General features: G+C 49.2%; 1 protein-coding gene across 5 annotated transcripts in view; it reads right to left on the bottom strand.

The window, feature by feature from the left end:
- Positions 1–19,358, bottom strand: part of grb14 (growth factor receptor-bound protein 14) — a 364,132-nt gene that overhangs the window by 107,954 nt on the left and 236,820 nt on the right. For 3 of the 5 annotated variants that reach the window (XM_072474138.1, XM_072474117.1, XM_072474127.1), the window contains one exon: positions 591–747. In XM_072474138.1, coding sequence (XP_072330239.1) covers positions 591–747 — 157 coding nt within the window. Of the gene's footprint in view, positions 1–590; positions 748–1,074; positions 1,235–19,358 lie in introns of those variants that run through there. The other 2 variants (XM_072474106.1, XM_072474097.1) reach the window with 2 other exon arrangements.

Raw genomic sequence — 19,358 nt, 5'->3', positions numbered from 1 at the left:
TTACATTGAAAATACTGGTGTTAAAAGTTTTCTTTTCCTCCATAAAAAAAAAAGGTGGTTTTGAGCAGTGCGAGAAATGGGTAAGAAGTGGAATATTTTCTGCAAAATATAGGTTATTTTTATCTGATGCTTTCAGCAAAAGTTTGCCATGATTGAATTGGCTGTCAATTCTACACCCCGCCTGATTTCAGGTAGAGAATGAAATAGTCAACCAATTTTATACGATTAGAATCCCACTGAATGGGTCAAGTGAAAATTACCCTGATTAACTAGCCATATAAAAATTGCAGCTGACTATTTGCAAATAGCTGGACAACAACATTTGGCAATATTTGACAATAACACTGCTTCAAATGGATGCTCTTATTCACACAATCACACACACACAATTGCTGCTGTTCAACTGAACAATTGCCTCTCTAAGGGTGGACAAGAATGGCACCAGACACAGTAAGGGAAGTACAGGACATGTTTGAAAAATGTTTATAGATATAACTTGCATATGCTCAAAAACCTTCTCCTTTATAATGAATGACATAGTACAAATTACATCACAATGAATAAAAAGTTAAATTAATCTTTACACTTACCCACTCCAATGTGAGGAAGGTGCTCAATAAGAGTCCAGGTATTGTCATTGACACAGTGATTTTTCAATATGAACAACTGACAGACATCGTGAGCCATGATGTCACTTGGCACCTCCAATGCTTGACTACTGCCATTCTCATTAAATACTTTAATTACCTGCATATAAAAACCAAGAAAAATAAGCTTGATTGGTGGCACATACTAAACCTTGCCCGCAAGCCAAATGAATGAATCAATTATCATGCCACCTGCTAAAAGTTGAAATTTAAAATCTCTTCAATTTTTGTATTTACCCAAGTTCAAGGAAGAAAATTGCCAAAAATAGTGTCGTTATTCTGAGCAAATATGTCAAAATAAAATCATGATTCATTTGCATAGCACGAGAGAAAATCCAGATTTTTAAACGATTGTTCAAAGTCTTTCAAATGCCTCTCCAAACTTCCACGTTTTCGAATCTTGATTATTTACATTTGCTTTACTCACCAACCGATAAGACGACAAACAGACTTGCATATTTTGGTCAGCTCTGCAGTTAATGTAAGTATGTGTACATTGCATTATACAATAATTGTACAGGTAAGTTAGACTTGCACATTAAGGCACGCTGGAGATATCTGCGATTGCACCAGTCTCAAATGAGGTGATTATGTGGTGCTGCCTGTTAACAACAGTTTCCTGACTCCACAGCTGCATGTCATCAAATGTTTCACCCAATCACCTGCTACCTTTTCAGGAATCAGCAAAGGCTGAACCTCCCTTACCGCATAAACTTAAGCACAAATAAAATAACGCACTATGCTTTTGCCACTTCTTCTTCACAATGCTTTTTGAATGATGATTACTAATGTAATGCACCTTATAAATTAATTTGCAGTCCTGGAGATCAGACCCAACTGTGATGTTAGATAGCTCAACTTTGCCTACGTTGAGGGATGGTAGGGGGAGGGGTTAGGTGACACTAAATAGGGATTTGCTGATGCAGCCTTTATGTTCTTTTCGTTTGAAAAGGAGATCAGAAGGGGGCAAGATAAATCGGCCTGTCTGTACAGAAGAAATCTTGTCAGTATGTTCCTGCTGGGCTAAGTTAAGCACCCTTCAAAAGCTCCCAGCAAATGAGAGGCTTCTGTTATGATGTCATTTGAACCGAGGTAAATGATCTGCTATTTAAATCAGTCAGCACGGAGATTTAGAAGACAAGGACCGAAGAATCTCCAATCACAGAGTGCAAACAAAACACAAGAGCTTATGTACTGAAGCCCTTGCCATGGTCGACTGTGCTGCATGATCAACACGCATTTTTAGACGGGAGAAGTATTAATCTGAAACGACAGTTCGCTTAGCTGCTTTACAAATGCAGCATAGCAAAATATCTGCCATTTCTTGGAAGTAATTTGTTTATGCAGAATCAAAGTCTAAAGTGATAGTTTTTATTACACTGAAAGTTACTTCCCTTGTTGAAAAGCGATACAGGAAATGCAGTCAGGCTTAATTCCAATTGTGTCCCAGTGTGCATTTTAATTACAGTGGTTCTGCCAAACCAAAGCTCAAAGCTATCATATTGCATGAGGAACAGTGCTCATTTTATCATGAGGTGCAGAATACACAATGCTTCAATACCCATATCTTTGCCCGAAAACTTTTTAATTAGTGTAACTGGAGTAACCCTGCTTTAGTCTGTCTGAAATGTCAGAATACAATGTACAGTCCACATTTAATATTTGGAGATCAAATGTAATAATTCCAATCTAAGAAATCCCTTTTCAAGTTTGCTACTGCGAAATTGAAAATGAAATAAGCAAATAAATCTGTCTGACGATAGCTGACATATTTAGTATAATGTGACTGATGCTGCAGTAATCAAAAACCCAAGAAATAAAAAGGGGGCTATGGCCAGTTCCCCTCAAAGGAGGAAGGATAGACACAGCCCTGCTCAGCTGGGCACAGTGCAGGACTTCAGAAAGTTCTACCTTGAACAGCATCATAGAACATAGAACATTACAGCGCAGTACAGGCCCTTCAGCCCTCGATGTTGCGCTGTCCTGTGAAACCACTCTAAAGCCCATTTACACTATTCCCTTATCGTCCATATGTCTATCCAATGACCATTTGAATACCCTTAGTGTTGGCGAGTCCACTACTGTTGCAGGCAGGGCATTCCAAACCCTTACTACTCTCTGAGTAAAGAACCTACCTCTGACATCTGTCTTATATCTATCCCCTCAATTTAAAGCTATGTCCCCTCGTGCTAGACATCACCATCCGAGGAAAAAGGCTCTCACTGTCCACCCTATCCAATCCTCTGATCATCTTGTATGCCTCAATTAAGTCACCTCTTAACCTTCTTCTCTCTAACGAAAACAGCCTCAAGTCCCTTAGCCTTTCCTCATAAGATCTTCCCTCCATACCAGGCAACATTCTGGTAAATCTCCTCTGCACCCTTTCCAATGCTTCCACATCCTTCCTATAAATGCGGTGACAAGAATTGCACACAATACTCTAAATGCGGCCGCACCAGAGTTTTGTACAGCTGCATCATGACCTCATGGCTCCGAAACTCAATCCCTTACCAATAAAAGCTAACACACCGTACGCCTTGTTAACAACCCTCTCAACCCGAGTGGCAACTTTCAGGGATCTATGTACATGGGCACCGAGATCTCTCTGCTCATCCACACTGCCAAGAATCTTACCATTAGCCCAGTACTCTGTCTTCCTGTTATTCCTTCCAAAATGAATCACCTCACACTTTTCTGCATTGAACTCCGTTTGCCACCTCTCAGCCCAGCGCTGCAGCTTATCCATGACCCACTGTAACTTGTAACATCCTTCCGCACTGTCCACAACTCCACCGACTTTAGTGTCATCTGCAAATTTACTCACCCATCCTTCTACGCCCTCCTCCAGGTCATTTATAAAAATGACAAACAGCAGTGGCCCCAAAACAGATCCTTGTGGTACACCACTAGTAACTGGACTCCAGTCTGAACACTTCCCATCAACCACCACCCTTTGTCTTCTTCCAGCTAGCCAATTTCTGATCCAAACTGCTAAATCACACTCAATCCCATGCCTCCATATTTTCTGCAGCAGCCTACCATGAGGAACCTTATCAAACTTTACTGAAATCCATATACACCACCTCAACTGCTTTACCCTCATCCACCTGTTTGGTCACCTTCTCAAAGAACTCAATAAGGTTTGTGAGGCACGACCTACCCTTCACAAAACCGTGTGACTATGTCTAATCAAGAACTGTGATCCCACAAGTTAGAGTTCCCTGAGGCTGGTGCAGTCACAGGCTAAGAATGGAAGAGTGCATCCAGTTCATATGTGCCATTATGGCTCAGGGCTTTGAACGCACAAGTTTCCCCATTGAGAGAGCGGCCAGCCATAAGTGATAGAGTGCATGCAGGAACTGTGCATTGACATCCACAGGATGGATGAGACTCAATATCACGGACCACTCAGTGACACTAGTGAAGCAGAAATCTTTGGGAATGGGGTGCCTTGTATGACCCAGAAGGTATCTTCCTCCAGGCATCCAGAGGGACTGGCAAGGGATAAGGATGCCATTCCTCAAGGGGCACCCTTAGTAGCCTTGGCCCCTCTGACTAAGGACCCTCCATCTATACAGCAGGATCAAGTGATGGAGGCTGTCCTCCAGGCTCAGGGTTTGACCAGCCTCAAGGTCGACACCTCACTAGAGGACCATGTTATGAAGATTTCAACAAACCACTAGGCCTTGAGGTAGAGTCCTGGACGGCACCACATCACTGGCCCATGTCCTGGAATCAAATCTTCAGAAGCCCACTGGCCGCCTCAATTGTTGCCCTAGTGAGCAGGTGAAATTATAAGCCTTGCGGTCTGGGATCTATTCACTGGTTGGAGTGAAGATTTGAGGCAACATAGAATGCTGGAAAATGAAGTAATCATGACAGCTGCCAGGAGAGTAAATGCGTAAATGCACACTTGGAGAAAGCTCCTGTTGTGCTTGCAGATCTATTGAACATTGAGGGAGTGGAAGCCTATCCTATGGATGAATCTGAGTGGGCAGTCACTGAGTGTCGTAATGGCCAAATGGGTGCATTAAATAATGTACCTTGGAAATCCAAAATTCAATGCCTTCTGCAAGATGCCACCAAGGTGCTCATCTGATCTTTGAAAGGAGACAGAAGTAAAGATGTTCAATGCCAGGATGAGCAGGGCATAGTGATCAGTGCTGCAAGATATGAAGTCTTCAGTGACAAGGTCACAAATGTCTACAAACATATGCTTGGACAGTCGCAGTCTCCTTCAACACTTGGTCTCAGTTAGCTCCAGGCAGCAACTCTGTTGAGGGTTTGGCTGCTGTTGCCTTTCTTCCCCTCTTTCCTCTCCTTTGTTCTCCTGCTGCACAGGGTTGCACCTTCCTGCAGAAGGTGTTTCCCCTCATCACCACTGAGCCTAAAATCTGAGAGTTCTGCCACCATTGCCAGTTGCAGCCTTCCTTGAAGACAGGTTGTCATTCTCTTGTGACTGCCAGCCTTGCTGTTGCTCTTCTGCCCATGCGAGGAAGGATGGTGGGGTGACAACCTTCATCTTCTTCTATGTTTCCTTTTCTCTTTTGTTTATGTTTTGCTGTGTTGATCTTGCCTTGTTTCTTTCTTTATGCCATCATGTTGTACTCAGATGAATTTTATGTAGTAATTCACATTTCATCTGGACCATAAACTTTATTTTTCCACGAAACGCATTACCACTCTCTTTGGCTGTTGCATCATGAAATCTTTTGTTCTGTAATCTCCGCTACCCTACCCTCCACCCTACCACAAGCCATCTCTTTTGTTCGTCCTGCCCCTTCTCTCCTTCAACTGGCTTAAAAACATACATTTCTACGTTTCTTCAGTTGTGATGAACGGTTGTCAACCTGAAAAAATATGGGGCCATAACATCTGTGGAATGACAATCATTGTCAGATGTCTAAGGTGAGTGGATAGGAATATTGGGTGGGAGGATAAAATTGGGCCTCTGAGGTGGAAATCGGGCCTTGGAGCTGCGATGGGTGGTGGTGGGGAAGGGGGGTTGTGGGATTGTGGGTCAGGCCTGCAGGGGAAGTGAAATCAGGCCTCGGATAGGGGCAAGTTGTTGGATTGACTGGGGGTGTGGGGTTGCAGGTTGGGTCTGGCGGGTAAGGGGGATTCAAGCCTGAAGCAGGTTCTCGGGCCCGCAGCAGGGGAAAGAGTCCCGTGTGTGGGTAGAGGGGAATTATGATGAGGGGTCAGAAATACTGTGGAGTGTTCGTTAGTCGAGGGGTGGAGGGAGTTCCCTGAGAGATTGGTGGAGGGGGGGGGGGGGGGTCGGTCTGGGTCTTTACAATAGGTACCCATAACAACAACAAAGAACAAAGAAATGTACAGCACAGGAACAGGCCCTTCGGCCCTCCAAGCCCGTGCCGACCATGCTGCCCGACTAAACTACAATCTTCTACACTTCCTGGGTCCGTATCCCTCTATTCCCATCCTATTCATGTATTTGTCAAGATGCCCCTTAAATGTCACTATCGTCCCTGCTTCCACCACCTCCTCCGGTAGCGAGTTCCAGGCACCCACTACCCTCTGCGTAAAAGACTTGCCTCGTACATCTACTCTAAACCTTGCCCCTCTCACCTTAAACCTATGCCCCCTAGTAATTGACCCCTCTACCCTGGGGAAAAGCCTCTGACTATCCACTCTGTCTATGCCCCTCATAATTTTGTATACCTCTATCAGGTCTCCCCTCAACCTCCTTCGTTCCAGTGAGAACAAACCAAGTTTATTCAACCGCTCCTCATAGCTAATGCCCTCCATACCAGGCAACATTCTGGTAAATCTCTTCTGCACCCTCTCTAAAGCCTCCACATCCTTCTGGTAGTGTGGCGACCAGAATTGAACACTATACTCCAAGTGTGGCCTAACTAAGGTTCTATACAGCTGCAACATGACTTGCCAATTCTTATACTCAATGCCCCGGCCAATGAAGGCAAGCATGCCGTATGCCTTCTTGACTACCTTCTCCACCTGTGTTGCCCCTTTCAGTGACCTGTGGACCTGTACTCCTAGATCTCTTTGACTTTCAATACTCTTGAGGGTTCTACCATTCACCATATATTCCCTACCTGCATTAGACCTTCCAAAATGCATTACCTCACATTTGTCCGGATTAAACTCCATCTGCCATCTCTCCGCCCAAGTCTCCAAACAATCTAAATCCTGCTGTATCCTCCGACAGTCCTCATCGCTATCCGCAATTCCACCAACCTTTGTGTCGTCTGCAAACTTACTAATCAGACCAGTTACATTTTCCTCCAAATCATTTATATATACTACAAAGAGCAAAGGCCCCAGCACTGATCCCTGTGGAACACCACTGGTCACAGCCCTCCAATTAGAAAAGCATCCTTCCATTGCTACTCTCTGCCTTCTATGGCCTAGCCAGTTCTGTATCCACCTTGCCAGCTCACCCCTGATCCCGTGTGACCTCACCTTCTGTACTAGTCTACCATGAGGGACCTTGTCAAAGGCCTTACTGAAGTCCATATAGACTACATCCGCTGCCCTACCTGCATCAATCATCTTAGTGACCTCCTCGAAAAACTCTATCAAGTTAGTGAGACACGACCTCCCCTTCACAAAACCATGCTGCCTCTCACTAATACATCCATTTGCTTCCAAATGGGAGTAGATCCTGTCTCGAAGAATTCTCTCCAGTAATTTCCCTACCACTGAAGTAAGGCTGACCGGCCTGTAGTTCCCGGGATTATCCTTGCTACCCTTCTTAAACAGAGGAACAACATTGGCTATTCTCCAGTCCTCCGGGACATCCCCCGAAGACAGCGAGGATCCAAAGATTTCCGTCAAGGCCTCAGCAATTTCCTCTCCAGCCTCCTTCAGTATTCTGGGGTAGATCCCATCAGGCCCTGGGGACTTATCTACCTTAATATTTTTTAAGACACCCAACACCGCTTCTTTTTGGATCTCAATGTGACCCAGGCTATCTACACACCCTTCTCCAGACTCAACATCTACCAATTCCTTCTCTTTGGTGAATACTGATGCAAAGTATTCATTTAGTACCTCGCCCATTTCCTCTGGCTCCACACATAGATTCCCTTGCCTATCCTTCAGTGGGCCAACCCTTTCCCTGGCTACCCTTTTGCTTTTTATGTACGTGTAAAAAGCCTTGGGATTTTCCTTAACCCTATTTGCCAATGACTTTTCGTGACCCCCTCTAGCCCTCCTGACTCCTTGCTTAAGTTCCTTCCTACTTTCCTTATATTCCACGCAGGCTTCGTCTATTCCCAGCCTTTTAGCCCTGATAAATGCCTCCTTTTTCTTTTTGACGAGGCCTACAATATCTCTCGTCATCCAAGGTTCCCGAAAATTGCCGTATTTATCCTTCTTCCTCACAGGAACATGCCGGTCCTGAATTCCTTTCAACTGCCACTTGAAAGCCTCCCACATGTCAGATGTTGATTTGCCCTCAAACATCCGCCCCCAATCTATGTTCTTCAGTTCCCGCCTAATATTGTTATAATTAGCCTTCCCCCAATTTAGCACATTCATCCTAGGACTACTCTTATCCTTGTCCACCAGTACTTTAAAACTTACTGAATTGTGGTCACTGTTACCGAAATGCTCCCCTACTGAAACATCTACCACCTGGCCGGGCTCATTCCCCAATACCAGGTCCAGTACCGCCCCTTCCCTAGTTGGACTGTCTACATATTGTTTTAAGAAGCCCCCCTGGATGCTCCTTACAAACTCCGCCCTGTCTAAGTCCCTGGCACTAAGTGAGTCCCAGTCAATATTGGGGAAGTTGAAGTCTCCCATCACCACAACCCTGTTGATTTTACTCTTTTCCAAAATCTGTCTACCTATCTGCTCCTCTATCTCCCGCTGGCTGTTGGGAGGCCTGTAGTAAACCCCCAACATTGTGACTGCACCCTTCTTATTCCTGATCTCTACCCATATAGCCTCACTGCCCTCTGAGGTGTCCTCTCGCAGTACAGCTGTGATATTCTCCCGAACCAGTAGCGCAACTCCACCTCCCCTTTTACATCCCCCTCTATCCCGCCTGAAACATCTAAATCTTGGAACGTTTAGCTGCCAATCCTGCCCTTCCCTCAACCAGGTCTCTGTAATGGCAACAATATCATAGTTCCAAGTACTAATCCAAGCTCTAAGTTCATCTGCCTTACCCGTAATACTTCTTGCATAAGTTAGAATAGATCTTATTTCTTCTACCTTTTTCTCAATAAGTTAGTCGGAACCATCTAAATCACATTTTCGAATGGATCCCAGCACAGGACAATTAGCCAGCCAAAGCTAGTGCATCTCGGCAATTGCCGTACAAATGTTTACCTGTGAATTTCCAAGATGGGTTCTTAAGTGCGCCTTTGGGGAACTTCCCTGCCCCAATCAGACACGGGGAGTTTGAAAGTTTTTTCTCTCCTCAAATACTGCATTTCCAGTATTCTTTGTTTACGATGGGGTGACAACTGTGCTCAATGTCCAAGTATTGAACGCCCATTCTCCCCACCACCTGTGCAGCGTCTAGGGCACTTCCTTCCCAAAGACTGAGCCCCTTTTGCATCGCTGACCCTATTATAGGACCAGGGAATTACTTCCTGCTGCATCCATGACACTCTCCCGACTTTTTACCTGCCTCTTTCAATTGTTTAGTCCCAGTGCATACAACCTGTGTGGCCTGAGGAAACTTTCAAGCTCCCCCTTTAATGAGCTCCAGACATTTTAATTGTCCTTAATCAAGAGGTGACTGGGATTGCTATGCTGCCCCGGTGAATATTGTAAGAAGTCTTACAACACCAGGTTAAAGTCCAACAGGTTTGTTTAAAACACTAGCTTTCGGAGCACTGCTCCTTCCTCAGGTGAATCACTGACATGAAGTTTCTACAAAGATGCAAGAAAGCAGACAGATTCAGCTGAGGAAGGAGCAGTGCTCCGAAAGCTAGTGTTTGAAACAAACGTGTTGGCTGTTAACCTGGTGTTGTAAGACTTCTTACTGTGCTCATCCCAGTCCAACGCCGGCATCTCCACATCCTGGTGAATATTGTCAGCATCAGGTCTGGCTGGCACCAGTATTTCCAGGTCCCATCTGCTTCCACCTCCTGCTCACAATGGGGCCTGAAAATTTAGACCATTGTGAGAGTTACCTGCTTACAGTATTAAGATATCAATTTCCAGGGGCAGCACGGTGGTGCAGTGGTTAGCACTACTGCCTCATGGCACCGAGGTCCCAGGTTCGATCCCGGCTATGGGTCACTGTCCGTGTGGAGTTTGCACATTCTCCCCGTGTTTGTGTGGGTTTCACCCCCACAACCCAAAGATGTGCAGGGTAGATGGATTGGCCACACTTAATTGCCCCTTAATTGAAAAAAATGAATTGGGTACTCAAAATTTTTTTTTTTTTAAAGATATCAGTTTCCATTAACAACAAAATTTGTGAAAAATTGAAGTCAAATAGAAACTTTCATTCTTGAATGCTACTTCAAATTTTGATCAGTCCTATTTAAATTAGTTTCATCAGCCCCAAGCTTGGATGGTTCACAACCATGTTTATACAAATAATGTTTTTCTCTTGTTAAACGAAGACCTTGGGCAGAATTCTCCCATCTTGGTCTAAGTCCTGTGATGGGGGCAGGAATGTGGAGGGTTTCCCGCTACCCTCCACAACAGGAAACAATGCCCTGTCTTCCAGCCCTGACCTCATTCATTATGCAACCAGGTGTTTTGCACCTTATTCCGTGGAGGGGAGACCTGATGGAGCACAGACTGCCCTTGTATCTGGGCGCCATATTGAAAAGCACCCGACTATTGAAATAAGAGGATGGACATCCTGAAAATGAACATAGATCTCCAGGCGGACTCTCAAGCTCGAAGATGGACTTCCTGAGAGATAAGAAACATTTTGAGGCTGGAAGATGACACTGAATCTGGAAGATCTACCTGTCGATGCTTCCCACCCACTGCTGTGGTGTTTCAAGGTCCAGGGTTTCCGCCAGCCTCCATTCCAAATTTGGAGGCAGCCCCGGGCATTATTCAGGTGGGCCCCGACAATGTTCCAGATGGGGTTTGCAGCGGTGCCATGGAGAATCAAGCATTTGCAAAAGATTCTGGTTGGGCCTTCATATGCATCCCCTTAGTAGGATGCAAATAAGTTTCATGCTGGCCTTCAGTGGGTTTCCCAATCCACCATGGTGGGCACCAGCAGAAGATCCCGTTGGAAAATCACCTGGCGTGAAACCAATTTTTGCACTCCCACCAAATTCTTCCCCCCTCACGCGCCATTGAACCCGTATACTGGGCCGTGGGAGAGTTCTGCCCTTATGTTTGTCATTCCAGGCATGCAGCTCTGTAAAACTGAAGATATTTTAAAAACACAATAAATTGAAGTGAAAATGTAAGCAAGGAGACTGCCATATCAAACCGAATTGGAAATTCTCAGAATCTGTATTTAAGGATTTAATTGGCAAATTCAGTAATGTTAAGGGAATATAACAGATGGTTAAATTGTTATCTAATGTAAAAGTGGACTCTTAACAGTGCTGTACATTTTTATGTTTGCATTATACTGTGCTTTAAAATATTCAAATTCAAAATATACACCCTAAGCAAACAGAAGTAAAATGTATTCAATTTTCAGTTATCTAATAATCTTTATTATTGTCACAAGTAGGCATTAAAGTTACTGTGAAAATTCCCTAGTCACCACACTATTCGGGTACACTGAGGGAGAATTCAGAATGTCCAATTCACCTAACAAGCATGTCTTTCGGAACTTGTGGGAGGAAACCGGAGCACCCGGAGGAAACCCACGCAGACAAGGGGAGAACGTACAGACTCCGCACAGACTTTGACTCAAGTGGGAATCGAACCTGGGACCCTGGTGCTGTGAAGCACCAGTGCTAACCACTGTGCTACCATGCCATTACTGTTAAAGTTACGGTTAAAGTTATAGCAGAAAAAACAGCCAATGACTTTATGCTCCCTGGATTTTTTTCAGTTTCCGCAGTCATTACAAAATTATTTTTTAAATAAACCTATTCAAACATCAAGAGTAGTATTATCAATGCAATATTTACCATAAACATTTTAAACAATGATAGTTACAAACACGTGAACTTATAAAATAAGTACTTGAGTTCAACTTTTTCTTATCTTCCTCTTCCCCCCTTTGTGGTATATGGGAGATATGTATGAGGGGTAGTAATCCCCTTGATCCCCCGACAAGCCACACGCCCATATTAAAAGAGAGGTGGGTGGAGGAAACGGTGCTTTATAACTCTCCAACCCTCACTCATGACTCCAGGTAGTTGGTTTCGCATAACAGCAGCGATACCCCAGGATCTCAATTCAGCAGTTGCGCAAAACTAAGTGAGGGGTCCATCAGTCTCAACTGGCGTGGTGTGGAGACATCACCACTCCAACTGTACATTGTAGACTGACAATGGTTGATAAGGCAGAAGACCCAAACAAATAGTAGAGAATGGCTCAGAAGGCAGACACCAGAAATGTGTGTGACACCACCAGGGCAAAGTCATGATGCTCAGTAAGACGCATGACCTGTCACCTGTGAAAAACCTGCAACCTCACATAGTTAGTCATGGAAGGTGCCAGGACAGCAGATCTCCTGGTCGGAGCAGCTACAAACAGGAACAGGATTCTTCCCGCCATCAAGTTTTTATGTTAAATTTAATGTTACTCTTCATCATCTTATATTCTTACCATTTTTCATTCAAAATATATTGCTTGTATATGTAGAACTATTGAACGGTTCAGAAAGAGAAAATTTAGCCAATCGTGTTTGTTGTAGTTCTTGACCACAAACGGGGGAAAAGAAACGTATGTCCATTAATAGATTAACCCTTCTGTCCGTTCTTGAATTGAAGTGTTATATAACCAACTGAAGGCATAGTTTGTATTTTTTATTACCCAACCAGGAACTTTGAGGCTATTGTATAAATTGCCAATGATAAATTTACTAACGTTTTTCTTGAATATAAGTCAAAAATGCATATTAATAATGTCCAGAAAGTAAGCCAAATAAAGAAGTTTCCATTGCTGTAAAGGTTAAAGAAATAACTATTTTTAGAAATGCTCAAAATAATCTAATATTTATATTTCTTACTCTAAAGCTCTGGGGCGAAATTCTCCAGTATCGGCGCGATGTCCGCCGACCGGCGCCCAAAACGGCGCAAATCCCACCTGCATCGCGCCGCCCCAAACGTCGCAAAGTCTCCGGCCCAGAATGGGCTAGCAGCGACGTGACGCTATCCGCGCTGGCTCACGTGGTTCACGCCGTGCGGCTCATAAAACGCACTGCTCCCCCCACCCGACCAGAAGACCCGACCGGATGGCCGACCGCCGCTCAGCCCCGAGGTTCCAGTCCCGCGACATTGAGGCGCTCCTGGACGCAGTGGAGCAGAGGAGGGAGGCCCTGTATCCCGGACACGGCCGCAGAGTCGCCCCACGCCACAGCCGGCGTCTGTGGAGGGAGGTGGCAGAGGCCGTCAGCGCTGTGGCCCTGACACCACGGACAGGCACCCAGTGCCACAAGAAGGTGAACGACCTCGTCAAAGCAGCCAGGGTGAGCCTCTCCCCCTGCCAGATATCCATATCCCCCCTCCCCCATATCCCCCCTCCCCCATATTCCCCTTCCCCATATCCCCCCTCCCCCATGTCCCCCATATCCCCCTCCCCATATCCACCCTCTCCCATGTCCCCCCTCCCCCATATCCCCCTCCCCATATTCCCCATCCCCATATCCCCCTCCACATATCATCCCTCCCCATATCCCCCTCCCCATATCCCCCTCCACCATATCCCCCCTCCCCCATAGCCCTCCACATCCCCCCTTGACCATATCCCCCCTCACCATATCCCCATATCCCTATCCCCCATATCCCCATACCACCCCTCCCCCACATCCCCCATATCCCCCTCCCCCTCCCCATATCCCCCTCCCCATATCCCCCCTCCCCCACACCCCCATCCCCATATCACCCCTCCCCATATCCCCCTTCCCCACATCCCCCTCCCCATATCCCCCCTCCCCCATATCCCCCCTCCCCACATTCCCCCTCCCCCACATCCCTATCCCCATATCCCCCTCCCCATATCCCCGCTCCCCCATATCCCCTCCCCATATCCCCCCTCCCCCATATCCCCCTCCCCATATCCCCCCCTCCCCATATCCCCCCTCCCCCATATCCCCCCTCCCCCATATCCCTCCTCCCCCATATCCCCCCTCCCCCATATCCCTCCTCCCCCATATCCCCCCTCCCCCATATCCCCAAGTGAATCTAGCCCTAACCTTAACCGCTGCAATACACACGCAACCGATGGCGTGCATTCATATACCTGTCTAACACTGTTGCCTTTTACCCCTGCCACCACCCCCCACAGGAGAAGCGCGCACACAACACCAGGGAGCATGTGAGGACTGGAGGAGGCCCAGCTGATGAGAGGCCACTGACCGAACATGAGGAAAGGGCCCTGGAACTGGCTGGCGGACCTGAGGACCGGGAGGTTGCTGATGCAGAGGTCGGGGGCCCACCAGCAAGTGAGCCACCGACAGCCCATCCCCATATCCCCCCTCCCCCATATCCCCCCTCCCCGATATCCCCTCTCCCCCATATCCCGCCTCCCCCATATCCCCCCTCCCCCATATCACCTGATCACTGCCTGCGTATCTAACCATGCATGCTTCATTGTGTATCGCAGGAGCAAACGTCGAGGCACCCATCCCCGCAGATGCAGACCGCCCGCATGATGCCCCTCGGAGACCACGGGAGACGGAGAGACCCGGGCCCTCTGGCATGCGATGCCTGCACGATGCCCCTTGGAGACCGCGGGAGACAGAGAGACCCAGACCCTCTGGCACGCGACGCCCGCACGATGCCCCTCGGAGACCACGGGAGACGGTGAGTCCTGGAGCAACAGGGAGACGGCGCCCCCGTCTCATGCGGGTGCGGCGACGCAGGCGTGTGCCACCCAGCAACGAGAGGGGCAGCCACAGGCCCCCGTCACAGCCGTGCCACGAAACCACAACCCAGGACACCCCTACCCAGGACACCCCTACCCAGGAAACCCCTACCCAGTAACTGAAATACAGGACAGTGACACAGATTGGATGGGAGGAGACGAACCGCCACCCCAAAGTGCCATGGACACAGAGTCGGATGATGCGCACCACAAAATGCCACTGCTGTCACCAACACCCTCCACCATCGCAGAGACGCTCACCTCGGTTGGGCACTTTAGTGATGAGGCGTCTGGTACACTCACTGGTGCGCACAACACAGCCGTCCCGGTACAGCAGGTGGAGGTAGGAGCAGCAGAGGGGCCGGGATGTCGGAGGGCAGCCCGGCGCATGCGAACATCTGCCGCCCAGATGGATCCCGGGTTCCTGGAGTTACCACACCCACCCATAGGTCGGATGCAACCACCGAACCTGGGACGAGCGAAGAAGGTGACGGCCAGCTTGCGGCGGCTGCAGTTGCAGGTGGAGGAGTCCGCCCGCGTCCAGGAGATGGCAGTGGTGCCGGTCATGCGTGCCACCCAGGCCGACACCGCACGGGTGGCGTCCGCGGTGGAGGCAATGGGTGCGACAGTGTCAGACATGGGAAGCGGTTTGCGAGGCCTGTGGCTTTCCATGCAGGCGGCGTCTGTGGCCCAGGACATGGCTGCCTTCTCACAGGAGGCCATGAGCCAGCGCCAGCGGCAGATGGCAGAGGGGCTCAACTCCGTGGCACAGTCTCTGATGGCCATGGCCCAGTCTCAGCAGGCCATGGCCCAGTCTCTGAAGGCCATAGCCCAGTCTCAGCAGTCCATAGCCCAGTCTCAGCAAGCCATGGCCCAGTCTCAGCAGGCCATCGCTGAGGGCATCAGCGCCATTGCCCATGTGCGAGCCGGCGTCACACAGTCACAGACAGGGATTGCCAACCCCCTGAGCTCCATGGCTGCAAACCTGCAGACCCCTGTCGATACCAGCACGGGCCTCCAGGACTGGCAGCGCCAGATTTCGGAGGGGCGTCAGATGGCCAGTCCGTTCGCATCCCCCACCCATGTAGAGGCCTGGGGGCCATCGGGCACCCCGAGGGAGGAGGAGGTGCTGGGGCCCGTTCCGGGTCCCATTGTAGGGGAGGTCCCGGAACACCTCAACACCTCGGGCTCCCCCCCTTCCGTCCCAGGTGCATCGGGTGGGCAACGGGCAGGACAGGCTGGCAGCTTGCCATCCCAGTCGCCCGAGCCGCAGCCTGGCCCATCTAGGCCAGGACGCCCCAGGAAACGGCCGCCAAAGGGATCCCGTGTCAGAGGGCAGGAATCGCAGGAGTCCACCTCCAGTTCTGCTGTACCATCTGGGAAACCACCTAGGTGTAGTCAAAGGGCCCGTAAGGCTAAACAATTAAACACTGAGTAAGTTGGCACGGGTGCAGGGCACAGATGAGTTTTAGGGGCTAGGGCACGTGCATGAACTCCTTTCGTTATTAAAGTCAATGTTACACCTACAGAATCTGCCTTTGTGCTCTGTCCAAAGCGTGCGGGGGTGTCATGCACGTTGAGCGCCAGTGTGTGTGTGTGAGGGGTGGTCTTACCTTAGCCCCAGGTGAGTCTGCCCCCTTCCCCCTGGGCCGCCATCAACATGCCCCCGGGCAGAGGACGGGACCGTGCGCTGCAGTGTCACTATCCGCGAAACGACCCCTATCCCGACCGATTCAGGGCCCGATAATGGGCTAGGAGCGGCGCCGCGTCATTTCCGCGCGCCAGGCCTTCGAGCCGCGTCAAGGCGGCGCCGCATACATGACGCGGCCGGCACCGCATAACTGGCGTCACCCGCGCATGCGTGGTTGCGTGCTCTCCGAGGCCGCCCCGCAAGAAGGTGCCAGACTGATCTTGAAGGCTGCAGAAGAAAGGAGGTCCTCCTTCAAAAAGGACGGCCCGACGATCGGTGGGCACCGATCGTGGGCCACACCCCATTTGAGGCCCCCCCCTCGGTGCAGGATCCCCCCTCCCCCCCGCCCCCCCCACAGGCCGCCCCCCCCAGCGGTCCCGCGCTGTTCCCGCCGGCAGTGACCAGATGTGGACGGCGCCGGGGGAACCAGCCGTTTTGGGCTGGTCGCTCGGCCCATCCAGCACTGAGAATCGCAGGGGTACCGGAGAATCGCCATTTTGGGTGTCTTGGGCGATTCTCCGGCCTGCACCGTGCGGAACCCGACGGGGCCGTTCTCGCCGCTTGGGAGAATCGCGGGAGGGCGCCGGACCGGCGTCTTGGGAAAATCTGGCGACCCAGGCGATTCTCCCAACCGGCACGGGAACGGAGAATCGCGCCCATGCTGTTAGGTAATTTGGACAATCTGAATTCTCCCTCTGTGTACCCGAACAAGCATCGGAATGTGGCGACTTGGGGCTTTTCACAGTAACTTCATTGCAATGTAAACCTACTTGTGACAATAAAAGTTATTATTAAGTATATTAAAAGAAAAAGAATAACTAGAGAGCGAATAGGACCCTTCAAGGACCAAAGTGGACACATATGTGTGGAACCGCAGGAGATGGGCGAGGTTCTCAATGAATATTTCTCCTGTGTGTTTACTGTGGATGAACTTGGGAACCTGGGAAGATTAGTGGTGATATATTGGGGACAGCTCACATTACAATAGAGGAGGAGATGGACGTATTAAAATGTATAAAGATTGATAAATCTCCTGGCTCTAACCAGGTATATCCAAGAACACTGCGTGAGGCGAGAGAAGAAATTGCGGGAGCCCAGGCTGAGATATTTACATCATTGTTAGCTACTGGTGAGGTACTAAAAGACGAGGATAGCAAATGTTCTGCCCTTATTTAAGAAGAACTGCAAAGAAAAAGCATGGAATGATAGACCAGTAAGCTTAACATCTGTGGTGGGTAAGTTACCAGAGAGGATTCTGAGGGATAAGATGTACAGGCATTTGGAAAGACAGAGTTTGATTAGGAGTAGTCAGCACAGCTTTGTACATGGGAAATCATGCCTTACAAATTTGTTAGAGTTCTCCGATGAAGTGACCAGGAAGGTTAATGAGGGCAGGGTAGTAGACGTAGTCTACATGGACTTCAGTAAGGCCTTTGATAAAGTTCCACATGGTAGGCTGTCCTGGAAGGTTAGATCACATGGAATCCAGGGAGAGCTGGCAAATTGCATATACAATTGGCTTGTTGGTAGGAACCAGAGGGTAATGGAGGAAGGATGTTTGTCGTCCTGGAGGCCTCTGACTAGTGGTGTGCCTCAGGGATTAGTGCTGGGCCCATTGTTGTTTATTATCTATATCAACAATTTGGATGAGAACGCACAAGATATGATCAGTATGTTTACAGGTGACACTAAAATAGGTGGTATTGTAGACAGTGAGGAAGGATATCAAAAATTGCAGCTGGATCTTGAACAGCTGGATAAGTAGGCCGACAAATGGCAAATGGAGTTCAAGACAGATAAGTGTTGCATTTTGGAAAGTCAAATCAAGGTAGGACTTTCAAGGTGAACGGTAGGATTTCAGGGAGTATTGTGGAACAGAGGGACCTTGGAGTTCAGGTGCACGGTTCTCTAAAGGTGGAGTCACAGGTAGATAGGACACTGAAGAAGGCTTTTGGCATGTTGGCCTTCACCAGTCAGGGCATTGAGTATAAAAGTTGGGAAGTTATGCTGCAGTTGTACGGGACGTTGGTGAGGCCGCACCTGGAGTATTGTGTTCAGTTTTCGTAGCCTTGTTATAGGAAAGATGTTATTAAACTGGAGAGAGTGCAGAAGAGTTTACAAGGATGTTGCCTCAAGGATCAAGGGACTGAGTTATAGGGAGAAATTGGACAGGCTTGGACTTTTTTTCTTTGGAGCATAGGAGACTGAGGGGTGAACTTATAGAGGTGGATAAGGTCATGAGAGGCATGGATAGGGTGAGTGCACTCAGTCGTTTTCCCAGGGTTGGGGAATCGAGAACTAGAGGGTATACATTTAATTAAGAGGGGAAAGAATTAATGGGAACCTGAGGGGTAAACCTTTTTCCACAGAGGGTGGTACGTATGTGGAATGAGCTGCTGGAGCAAGTGGTTCAGGCAGGGACATTGACAACACTTGAAAGGCATTTGGACAGATACATGGGGCGAAATTCTCCCCCAACGGCGGGATGCCCGCCGACTGGCGCCAAAGCCGGCGCCAATCAGACGGGCATCGCGCCGGCAAAAAGGTGCGGAAGTCTCCGCATCTTTGGCGGCCTAGCCCCAACATTGAGGGGCTAGGCCGACGCCGGAGGGATTTCCGCCCCGCCAGCTGGCGGAAATGGCGTTTGTTGCCCCGCCAGCTGGCGCGGAAATGCGGCGCATGCGCGGGATCGTCAGCGGCCACTGTCAGTTTCCCAGCGCATGCGCGGGAGCGTCAGCGGCCGCTGTCAGTTTCCCGCGCATACGCAGTGGGGAGAGTCTCTTCCGCCTCCGCCATGGCAGAGGCCGTAGCGGAGGCGGAAGGGAAAGAGTGCCCCCACGGCACAGGCCCGCCCGCGGATCGGTGGGCCCCGATCGCGGGCCAGGCCACCGTGGGGGCACCCCCCGGGGTCAGATCGCCCCGCGCCCCCCCCCAGGACCCCGGAGCCCGCCCACGCCGCCTGGTCCCGCCGGTAAATACCAGGTTTGATTTACGTCGGCGGGACAGGCAATTCCTGGGCGGGACTTCGGCCCATCCGGGCCGGAGAATCCAGCGGG

Source organism: Scyliorhinus torazame, chromosome 2, assembly GCF_047496885.1.
Source record: "Scyliorhinus torazame isolate Kashiwa2021f chromosome 2, sScyTor2.1, whole genome shotgun sequence".
Classification (NCBI taxonomy): domain Eukaryota; kingdom Metazoa; phylum Chordata; class Chondrichthyes; order Carcharhiniformes; family Scyliorhinidae; genus Scyliorhinus; species Scyliorhinus torazame.
The sequence above is the reverse complement of the archived record's forward strand: the minus strand, read 5'-3'. Positions and strand labels throughout refer to the sequence as shown.